The sequence below is a fragment of the Tarenaya hassleriana genome, unplaced genomic scaffold (assembly GCF_000463585.1).
Source record: "Tarenaya hassleriana unplaced genomic scaffold, ASM46358v1 Cleome3, whole genome shotgun sequence".
Taxonomy (NCBI): Eukaryota; Viridiplantae; Streptophyta; class Magnoliopsida; order Brassicales; family Cleomaceae; genus Tarenaya; species Tarenaya hassleriana.
In genome coordinates, this window is record NW_010966177.1 from 4024179 (window position 1) to 4034996 (window position 10818).

The 10818-nt window shown below is 44.2% G+C and overlaps 3 protein-coding genes across 4 annotated transcripts in view; 1 reads left to right on the plus strand and 2 right to left on the minus strand.

Annotated features, from left to right (window-relative positions):
• The window catches only part of LOC104820148 (dof zinc finger protein DOF3.4), a 1710-nt gene extending 1025 nt beyond the window's left edge, over window positions 1-685 (minus strand). Inside the window, exons 1-2 of the mRNA XM_010550520.2 lie at window positions 641-685; window positions 26-319 (exon numbers count right to left, since the gene is read on the minus strand). Coding sequence (XP_010548822.1) covers window positions 26-319; window positions 641-685 — 339 coding nt within the window. The remainder of the gene's footprint in view (window positions 1-25; window positions 320-640) is intronic.
• A 2488-nt stretch (window positions 686-3173) lies between these two features.
• On the minus strand, window positions 3174-4931 carry LOC104819232 (dynein assembly factor with WDR repeat domains 1-like). The gene has a single exon (XM_010549211.1). It carries the CDS (start codon window positions 4569-4571, stop codon window positions 3357-3359), a length of 1215 nt encoding a protein of 404 aa, XP_010547513.1. The 5' UTR covers window positions 4572-4931; the 3' UTR covers window positions 3174-3356.
• Window positions 4932-6022: 1091 nt separating this feature from the next.
• Window positions 6023-10818, plus strand: part of LOC104819234 — a 9246-nt gene continuing 4450 nt past the window's right edge. The window contains exons 1-3 of one of the 2 annotated variants that reach the window (XM_010549214.2): window positions 6023-6119; window positions 6297-7797; window positions 7895-10812. In XM_010549214.2, the coding sequence (XP_010547516.1) occupies window positions 6455-7797; window positions 7895-10812 (4261 nt within the window). In that variant the 5' untranslated portion in view covers window positions 6023-6119; window positions 6297-6454. The remainder of the gene's footprint in view (window positions 6120-6296; window positions 7798-7894; window positions 10813-10818) is intronic. The other variant, XM_019203189.1, reaches the window with a different exon arrangement.

Here is a 10818-nt window from a genome sequence, read left to right on the forward strand (position 1 = left end):
GGGGGAGGCCCCCGCCGACGGGAATGTCACGGAGGGTGCCGCCGTGGGTCCAGTAGCGGCGGCAGGACTTGCAGAAGTGGCGGGGCTGGGAGAAGTTGTAGTTGTTGTAGTAGCAGAACTTGGTGTTGGTGGAGTCGCAGCGAGGGCAAGGAAGCTGTTCCTGATCCGCCGGAGCTGATCCTGCTCCGTCGTGGGGCCTGGCCACCGCCCGTCGCGTCTCTCCGGAGTCTGATGGTATGTCGGGCCAATGGTTCGGAGGAAAATCTCGGGAAAGAAATGGAAATTGGCGGTGAAAGGTTTGAACTTTGTGGCTGGATAGCTAGCTTCTGGGTTTGTTGCTTTTATGGGGAGAGATAGAGGGAGAGAGAGAGAGAGATGCGCATATGGATATGGGGAGAAGGGGAAGAGAAGCAAGGCAGGCTTTTTTGACAGTGTTTGTTGGGCTGATGAGAGGGAAGAGGAGAGGTACGTAGGCGGCTCGCCTTTCAAGAGCTCACTTGACGATAATTAACTTAGTGTTTGCTCATTATGGTAACATAGTTTAATTTCTTTCTTCTTGTACGTATACGATTATAATTTGTACGTATACGATTTTTTTCTTAACATGTGTGTATTTCTAAAAGTACAAAAAAAATAATACGGCTATAAAGTCTACGGGAAGAGACGAGAGAGTAGGCAAAGTCATAGTACCCTACTATTGATCTTATCAAGGTACGGCAATTCCCAATAATTCAAGCATGATCTCTGTTAAAAGCCATATTCATTAGTTAGTTTTATTACACTTTATTACGTTATTATAGCTGGAGGTGAGGTCATAAAGAAACTATATTATAGATATTATACCAATGTATTTTTTTTTTTTCATTTTCCAGATAAAAGACCGCATATCTTAACATATCTTATTATAGTAAAAGGAGACGTAATAATAATTGTTTTGTTATTTATGGGACGTGGAAAATTACGGGAAAACAGTCAAAACAAAATTTTTAATAAATTTCTCTTTCTGTCGTTGTATGCATTGTTTGTTCTCTATGTCGTTTTGTTGCTATTAGTACACATCGGTGTTGTTCAATGTTTTTAGACAAACGCCTTTTGTTTTGTAATAAAAGTCAAATAGTTTAGTTAAGGATAAAGAATTAAAAAACCGTGGACAATGATGTATGTACCAAGTGATAGCCATCTTATCATCATTTCGTGATAAATGAAATCTGTGAGGTTTGTATAATAATAGTTTTTTTTTTAAAATCTTTTGTTAACAAAGTGCCAAATCAATCTGTCTTAGACACCAATATCTAGTATAAACTATATATTTTATATATGTATGTATATACGTAAATATGAGGGCCGAGATCGACTGAAGTAACTCATTTTGACTATAAAAATGTGATTCTGTATAAATTAATGAAAATGAGATGCTGCAATTTGGATATTTCTCGAGTAAGATATAATTAGGGTGGGTGGGTGTTTTCGTACGGTTTTTCTGAACTGAACCGTAATTGAAAAATTCGATATCGTTTTCGAATCTAACATTTTAAAATTATCAAATAGTATTTTTTAAAAAAATCGAATTTTTCGAAACGGAACAGAATTTTAAAAAAACTCAATCATAAATTTTGTTAAGAAAATATGGTTTGTTATTAATGGAAACTAGAAACGAAATCGAATCAAATATGATATAATAATCGATTAGTACATGTTTTTAGAGTTACGGAAGAACCGAAACCAATATCGGAAGGCACACCTTAGCTAGCCTACAACAACAAACAAATATCACAACCATAAACACACACACACACAAATTGGGGGAGAGAGAGAGAGATTGGTACGGAGGAAGGAATGTGAAAGTGACGGAATCCCGCAATCAGAGGGAGTGAGTTCAATTATTCAACTCCACGCTTCTCCGACCACTTCCATCATCTTGTCTCCATCTCCTCTCTCTCCATTTTGCCGCGTTTGTCGCCCTTCTGTTATTGGTTTCCAATCATCAAGAGAGAAGATCCCATACCATATGAGCCCCACCGTTTTCTATAAAACGCTCCTATTTATACCCACGTGATGCTTTTTTTTAGTTAATAAAACGGGATCATTTGAATTTCGTCATTAGAAATTTGCGGTGATTATGTGAAATTTTCTTACATTACACGGATCATCAAACACGTTTCTGATAACAAATGTGATTTTGGATAGAGTAAAACACAAAAGGGCGGTCAAACTAGACAGAAGGATGAGGGAATGGGGTTGTCGGATCGGCACGCGCGGTCTTCTCTCTCTCTGTCAATCTCTATTCCCTTTCACACCAAAAGCAACACCACACGCGCATATACATATATATATATATGCATGTATGATGAAGAGGAATGTGTGAATTGTGGTGGCAGCCGTCCTTTCACTGTCGCATCCGGACGAGGACGAGTCGTCCGTATATCAGAACTCTGGGGTTGTCGGATCGGCACGCGCGGTCTTCTCTCTCTCTGTCAATCTCTATTCCCTTTCACACCAAAAGCAACACCACACGCGCATATACATATATATATATATGCATGTATGATGAAGAGGAATGTGTGAATTGTGGTGGCAGCCGTCCTTTCACTGTCGCATCCGGACGAGGACGAGTCGTCCGTATATCAGAACTCAACCCCCCCCCCCCCCCCCCACATTCATCTTATTTTGGGTCCATTATGTTACGTAAGGACGAGGACGAGTCGTCCGTATATCAGAACTCAACCCCCCCCCCCTCCCCCCACATTCATCTTATTTTGTCTCTCATTTATAGGGGTACTTCTGTAATTTTCGTGTTCGGTACGACGCTTTCGACAAAGGGTATTTTGGTAGTTTCGGTGATGACCATCGACCAGGGCCTGGGTTGGGCCGCTAAGGGCGAGGAAGTCCCGTGGGTCCCAATCACTCGCATGGGCCTTTTTTTTAATCTCTTGTTTTTTTTACTTTGCCCAAAAATTGGCGTAATTACATTCTTGTTATTACAAAGTTAGAAGCCCATTATCCACCACCGTTCGCCTACACACGACTCAATTGCATTTATTGAAATGAAATGGTTCAAATATTACCCGGATAATAATATAAGAAAATTATAAGTTACCAAATAGATTCAGTCATACTCACTTTTTATTTATCCGTTGGATAATCGAACGTCCTATGTTGGTTAATAATGTCCATTGAAGCAAGACTGATTGGACCACGTGTCATAAATAAATACAAAAAAACATAATCTTTCTGGCCAACAAAATGAAATGATCTGTACGAATTGTATGGTCAGATCCTATTGCGAAACTAGATTCTCTTTGCCATTTTGAGGGGTTGATCATTTTTATACATGTGGTGTGTGGATGGGAAACCAGCTACTTTTTTTGGCTAATTCTGCCTTGGGTCGTGAGGCTAGGAGCCACCGTCAAAACCGCTGGTCCGCCGTTGCTACCCGGTGGTTGGACCTCCTGGTTAACCATCGCCGGTGATCTTTCCGACACTCTCCACATCTTCACCGACTTATCTAGACTCCCGCTATACACAATCCACCGTGTCTCGCCGGACGCCGATTCCTGGTCTCTGTCCACCGCCAGACACTTCACCGGTCCCGAATGTCCAGTCAGGACAGACAAACACTCGTGTTTTCCGCCGCCGTCGGCTTGTCTCCTCCACACCCTTATCCCCATATCCGCCGAACCGCTCAGTAACAGGTTCCCCGCCGTGACCAGACAGAGAACAGCGAGCTTGTGACCCGTCAAAACGCCGCCGTTTATCAGGAGATTCTCTCGTTCCCAGAAGCTGACGGTTCCGTCTGATGACCCGCAGTAAACCAACGTCGCTTCCGGGTTAACGGCGATCGCCGTCACGGCGCAGTCTTGTTTCAACAACGTCTGCGAGAAGTAGTGTTTCGTGTCCTTGGCTTGGTTCTCTCTCCGCCACACCTTCACCGTCCCGTCGGCTGAGCCGGTGAAAACCAACCCATCGAAGGCCGAAACGACGGCGTTCACGGCGTCGTCGTGGGCGTTGACCGATTCCAAACACTTGAAATCCGACGTCCTCCACACCTTGAACGTCTTGTCCCACGACGCAGAGTACAGAAGCTTCCCATCTTCGCTCAGGCCGAGGCTGGATATCGCGTCGTGGTGCTTAGCCCCTCGCGTTCGCCGGCGGATTCGGCGCGTGAAGTCGAAGTACGATGTGGGCAAGACGGCGCTTTTGATTAACTCTCTGAGACCGGGCATTGTGCCGACGCGCCGGTGAACGTCGGCCTCTTTGGACGAGACCTTCCAGACACGGATCCTCCCGTCTTGATGGCCGGTGAATATCTTCTCTCTGGCGATCACTATGGCTTTCACCAACCCGCTGTTCGACTTAAAACTCGAGAACTCCACGTGATTTTTCCAGACCCTTACGTTTTTAGAGTCGGATCCCGTGTACAGCAACTCACCCGACGTTGCTAACGAATATATGTGCCCTTCTTCCCGGAAAAGAGAGCCCATGAGGACATTCGGTGAGTAGTTGTTGTCGTCGTGATCCATCTTCTCCGCCGCTTCTGGACCGGCGTGTACGGCCCATGGAGATTCCGTCATCGGAGGGGCTTTTTTGTTCGTCGGAGAGAGAGAGATATGTCACAGCGTTTTGGTTCTGGAATTCAATTTCCGTTCGAAACCTTTCTGAACCGATTTGATGGCGCATGGACGAAAGAAGAACGTCGGCTTCTTCGAAGGTGTAGTTTTGTGGAGGAGGAGACGGCGTCCTATCTGGAAATTACACGACTATTGTCTTAATACCTTCTGTGTTTATGTTTCTTGGCAGTTGTCACCTTCTATTTCGGGCGATTTTTCATCGGTTTCCCTTAAATTTGGAGCCTCTGTCTTTGTGTGTGTATACAATACATATATATATATATATATGTGTGTGTGTAGTTTGTGTTAATATAAGAAGAATTTTCTATTTGGATAATTTTAGTTTGGTTCAAAATTATGCATGCACGTTCTATTGGTTGATTATATATATAATTTGCAAACTTTTTTTTATTTGGTTTATTGTCATTTTATCCGTAAAAATAAGTTAAATAATCTTCTGATAATTATAGTTTAGGTGGTTACAACTTGCACTTACATTTCAAATACTGGGCTTTATACACTCGCAAACCGCACGTACGTAGTCTCACCGCCTAGGCACGAAACGGCACGAGCGAGACGGATATTGGCCGTCCGATGGCGTTAGACGATGACACGTGTCACATGGATTTCGCGGTTTCATGTGTAAGACGGGCCCGTTGTAATAGTATGGGCCTGTAAATGGTCCATTATGTTACGTAAATATATTAATAGGCCCATTATAACCGTGACCAGAGAGTAGCCATAGTGGTAAACTTTGTAGATAGATTATCTAATTAAACATAAGTCGTAAAATTCTATTAATTTCTAAATTGAAACCATATATTAATTCGACGGTAAAAGGAAATCAAGCATGATCCTGACAACAACATCGTAAATACGCATGACTTATATAAACTTTAATCTAAAAAAATCGGAAATAGAGTTGGTGTGTTTTATATAAATTACAGGTTGTAATTGTTCATCACCAAGTACTATTTATAATTATCAATGGAGCTTATACCGTATCTACTAAGCCATTTTTCAATTAAAATAATAAGAGTGGCTACAGAACAAGTACAAAAATCTTAAGACAGTATCATGTCATGTATACGCATGCATATAGTACCACTGTACCGCCGCCCTCTTGTTCAACTTCTGTATATGTACATGTACATATACGGAGGGTTCTGCTATCTATCCCTTGGGGGACCAAAAAGTAGCAAACAAAATAGTGGGGCATAATTGAAAGAGTTTTTCATTCTCTTAGGTCGGCGAAACTCGGCGTTGTAGGGACTTGGGGGGTAAAACTACAAATAGTCAATTAATTCTTGGTCAAATTCACAAAAAACATAAAACCTTGTCCTCGTTTGCCTTTGTCTCGTGAATTATTTGCAATTTCGCTCTCTCCTCTCTCTCAATCCGGCAAAGAGTAGTAGGGCTTTCTGCCTGACGATCCGTACCCTCGTGCCTCGTCGTCTCCCCGCGCGCACGTTAGCAAACGTCGTATTTATCATACGCTCGCCACCGGAGGAGGTAACCTCGGTTCCTACGCACTGCTTCACCGCATTTTCTGTTCCATCGAACTGATACGGAGGAAACCCTAATTCGCCTCTTCGATCACATTGAATTTGTCTTGGTTCTCGCGTTGTTCGCTGCTGATTATCATTGATTGCATCCGGGGTTGATCGTTAGTTTTTGTCTTTTGATCAGGGAGATTGTACGATTCAATCAAATCGATCATTCGCGACTGTAGGAGATCTGTGCTGGCAAAGAGGAAAGGATCTGCGGACGAATTTGTGGAGAGTAAATCAGATCTAGGTTTAAGATTTGATGCGTTGGCGGGGATCGGGGACCGCCGGAATCAGGATATGGCTAATCATGGAGCAGGAACAAAGTATGTGTCTGTGAATCTGAACAAGTCATATGGGCAACAGCCTCATCATCACTATAATCACTCCGGAGGTAGCGGGACAATCCGTGGGCGAGCCGGCGGCTATGGCAGCGGCGGGGGAGGCGGAAACATGGTTGTCCTCTCACGGCCAAGAAGCGCGCAGAAGGCTGGGCCGAAGCTTTCAGTTCCACCCCCTTTGAATCTCCCCTCACTCAGGAAGGAGCATGAACGTATTGATTCCCTGGGTTCAAGTGTTCATTCTGCTGGAGGCATTCCGGGTGGTGGATCAAGGCCTGCTTCTTCCGGTATGGGGTGGAGTAAGCCTGCTGCTACACCTGCTTCCCAAGAGAAAGAACGTCTTGATGGCGATGTTGTTAGCGGTGCTGTTGAATTGGTCGGGAAGGGGGCTAATGGCCTGTATATGCCACCTGTTGCCCGGGCTGGTGCGGCTGAACCTTTGGAAAGTGCGTTTCCACCTATGGAGAAAACTGCAACTTTGAGGGGTGAAGATTTCCCGTCTCTGAAAGCAACACTGCCTGCAGCTTCTGCTCCTGGGCAAAAACAGAAAGAGAGTTTGAATCAGAAGCAGAAGCAAGCCACAGCTGAAGAGCTGTCCAAAGAGCTGAGAGGTGTCTCTGTTATGAACAGTTCACTTGTGGACATGAGACCTCAATTGCAGTCTGCTTATAACCGAGTTGGTCTTGAGTCTAGCGAGAGTTCCAGTTTCCTAGATGAGTCACAACCACCTCAGCAGCTGAGGAAGAAGGAATATTTTCCAGGGCCTCTTCCTCTTGTTCGTTTGAACCCACGATCTGAATGGGCAGATGATGAGCGTGATACTAGCCATGGCTTTCGAGATTGGGACAGGGATCATGGTTATTCCAAAAATGAGACATTGTGGGATAGGGATTTTGATGTGCCAAGGCCGAGTGCCTTACCACACAAACCTGCTACTCATAATCAGTTTGACAGGCTGGGACAGCGCGAGAATGACACTGGAAAATCCTCTTTGGCTCAGGTAATGCCGGCAAGCGGAGCAAGGGAGGCGAACACATGGAGAACTTCTTCACAGCTTCAAAATGAAGCTGGAATTGATAGAAATATTGGTGGTGGTGCAATGCCCTCAAGTAGGGGTAGAGAAGTTATTAAGGAAAATAAGTACATCTCATCAGCTTTAAGGGACAATGTTTGGAAAAATACTGGAACGAGAGAGACTTCGTACCAGCATGGTGGAAGACAACCATGGAACAACGGCATGGATTCCTCCAGCCACAGGGGAACTTTTATCAAGGATGGTTACAGGGTTGAACATCAGAATAGGTAAAGTGCTAATAATCTCCAGTATGTTTTTAGAAGTTCCTTTTTTTGTTGTGAGTCGGGGTTTCTTAATTAATGATGCCATTCTTAACTCTGGCAGGGATAAGCGTCTCTTCTTCAAGAATGACAATCCTCAACAGGAAGATCCTTTCATTAAAGACTTTGGAGACACTGGTTTTGATGTCCGTGATCCGTTCCCAGTTCTTGGTATGGCCAAGAAGAAGAAAGAGGCACTTAAGCAGACTGATTTTCATGATCCTGTTAGGGAGTCATTTGAAGCTGAACTTGAGCGAGTTCAAAAGATGCAGGAAGAGGAACGTCGGAGGATCATTGAGGAACAGGAAAGAGCCATGGAACTAGCTCGCAGAGATGAAGAAGAGAGATTGCGGTTGTCTCGCGAACAAGAGGAACAACAGAGAAAACTGGAAGAAGAGACCAGAGAAGCTGCTTGGAGAACCGAGCAGGAGAGACTTGAGGCTGCAAGGAAGGTGGAAGAGTTGAGAAAAACAAAAGAAGAGGAAAAGCGGAGAATCTTTATGGAGGAAGAAAGGAGAAAGCAGGCTGCTAAGCAAAAGCTTTTAGAGTTGGAAGAAAGAATTGCTAAGAGGCAGGCTGAAGCTGCAAAGGGTTGCATCAGCTCTTCATCTGCGTCAGGGGATAAAAGCTTGGAAATTGTTAAAGAAAAAGAGCTTCCAAGGGCAGTGGACGTGGTTGATTGGGAAGATGGGGAAAGGATGGTCGAGAGAATTACCACATCATCAACTTTGGATCTTCCTGTGTCAACTAGATCATTTGAGAGCCATTCTGTGTCTCATTTCTCTAGAGATGGTTCTTCTGTGTTTCCTGCTAGACAAAAGCCCAGTTCTTGGAGAAAGGAAAGTATTGAGATTGGAAGCAACACGAAATTTATTTCACAAGATATGGAGATTGTTCCTCGGAGCCCACAGAGAGATGCTGGTGGTGTTTTCCCCAAGAAAGAGTTCTTTGGTACGGCTGGATACATGACTGGCAGGCCTTATTTTAAACCAGGATATCCGGAACCTTCAATTGATCAGAGCTGGAGAATCCCTGGAGATGAAAGTCTCTATGCCAGAAATGGAGGAATGGAATCTGAATTCCGCGACGGGTTTGGCGAACATTATGGCGATCCTGGGTGGGGACAAGGTCAGGGCCACTCACGTCATAATCCGTATTCTCCTTACCCTGAAAAGTTGTATCAGAATCCTGAGGGGGATAATTATTATCCTTTTGGCAGACAAAGGTTTTCAGTAAAACAGCCGCGTGTACTTCCACCTCCCATGGATTCTATGCAGAAACTGTCCTTTAGAAGTGAGGTTGATCGTCCAGGCCCTTCAAATTCTGTCGAAAACGGTGGTATGACGTATAACAATGCCAGTGGAACCGAACCAACTGCTCAAACAAGTTGCAATGGGGAACTTCAAGACAAGCATGAGCAGTCTGGAAGTAATAGGAATGAACATCATCGGTTTGATAGCAAGATTGCTGGAAGATGTGAATCTCAGTCTTCGCTTTCTGTTTCAAGCCCACCGGATTCCCCTGTTCACCTCTCTCATGATGACCTGGATGAATCAGGTGATTCATCTGTGTTAGCTGGTTCCAGAAAGGATAAATACGCTGCTTTATTAGAGAAGGGAGGAGAGCCTATTATGTCTGCTGATGCTGAGAATGATAGTTTGATAATCGCTACGGGCTCTGTGTCATGTGGTGATGATGAAGAGTGGACTATTGACAACAATGAACATTTGCAAGAACAAGAAGAATATGATGAGGATGAAGATGCATACCAAGAGGAAGATGAAATGCATGGGGGTGATGAGATGAACATAAATCTGGTCCAAGAGTTTGATAAAATGCACCTCCAGGAGAAAGACTCTAACTTAGTCTTAGGGTTCAATGAAGGAGTGGAAGTTGAGATACCCAATGATGACTTCGAAAAATGCCAACACAACAAAGAAGCTGCGTTTACACTTCCTCAGCATACTGTTGATTCAGTAGATGGAGAAAGACCTAATGAGACAAGCAGTAGTGGACAAGACACCCAAACTCTTGAAACCCCTGGCCAAGTAAACTTTGATAATTCATCTGGGAGTTTCTTGGAAATCGAGAGAGTGATGCCGAACTTGGCTGTTCAGCCCAACAGTGGCCTCCAATCTCTGCAGCTTTCTGAATCAGTTGATAAAGTGGAGTCTTTGAGTAACTCTGTCATTTCTGCTCAACCTGGTTTACCCTCTCTTAACGTGGATCTGCATTCATCAACTGTTCAGACTGCTTTGCCTCTGGCATGTTCTGCTCCAGCTCAGACAGTGGAGCCTGTTAAGCTTCCGTTCGGTTTGTTTTCTGGTCCTTCACTGATACCTTCTCCTGTTCCAGCCATACAGATTGGCTCCATACAAATGCCTCTTCCCCTTCAGTTTGGCACCTCACTTACCCATATGCAACAGTCTCATCCTCCTATCTTCCAGTTTGGTCAAGTGCGATATACATCCCCGATATCCCAAGGGTTTCTGCCGCTGCCACATCATTCGATTGTCCACCCTAGTGCTTCATCATCTTTTGCTCTGAATCAAAATTCTGGGGCGGCTATGACTGTTCAGCTTGATCAAAGTAATTCATCTAATACTCTTGTTAGAAATGCGGCCATACCTCTCTCTGACCCTCAGCCGAATGTTACAATGAGACAAATGAATATTTCTGCTGGGAATACACTGAAAAGTGCTAATGTATTTCCAGAAAGAGCCAGTAATGAGACTGTGATGTCATCTCAGAAGCAAGGTGAGCTGTCTGGCAAGTCTGGATCACCTTCTCGAGTATCGGGTTATGGAAAATCAAATTCAGGTGTCAGACAATCAGAATGTCAAGCCCAAACTGGCACGAATGCACATATATCGGTTTCAAAAGATAAAGACACAAGTCAGTTGAGAGCCCACAGGCAAGCATATGGTGCCGGAGGGAAAAGAGATGCTTTTGCAGTTAAAAATTACGGGTTTCGTTCATCAGGCATTC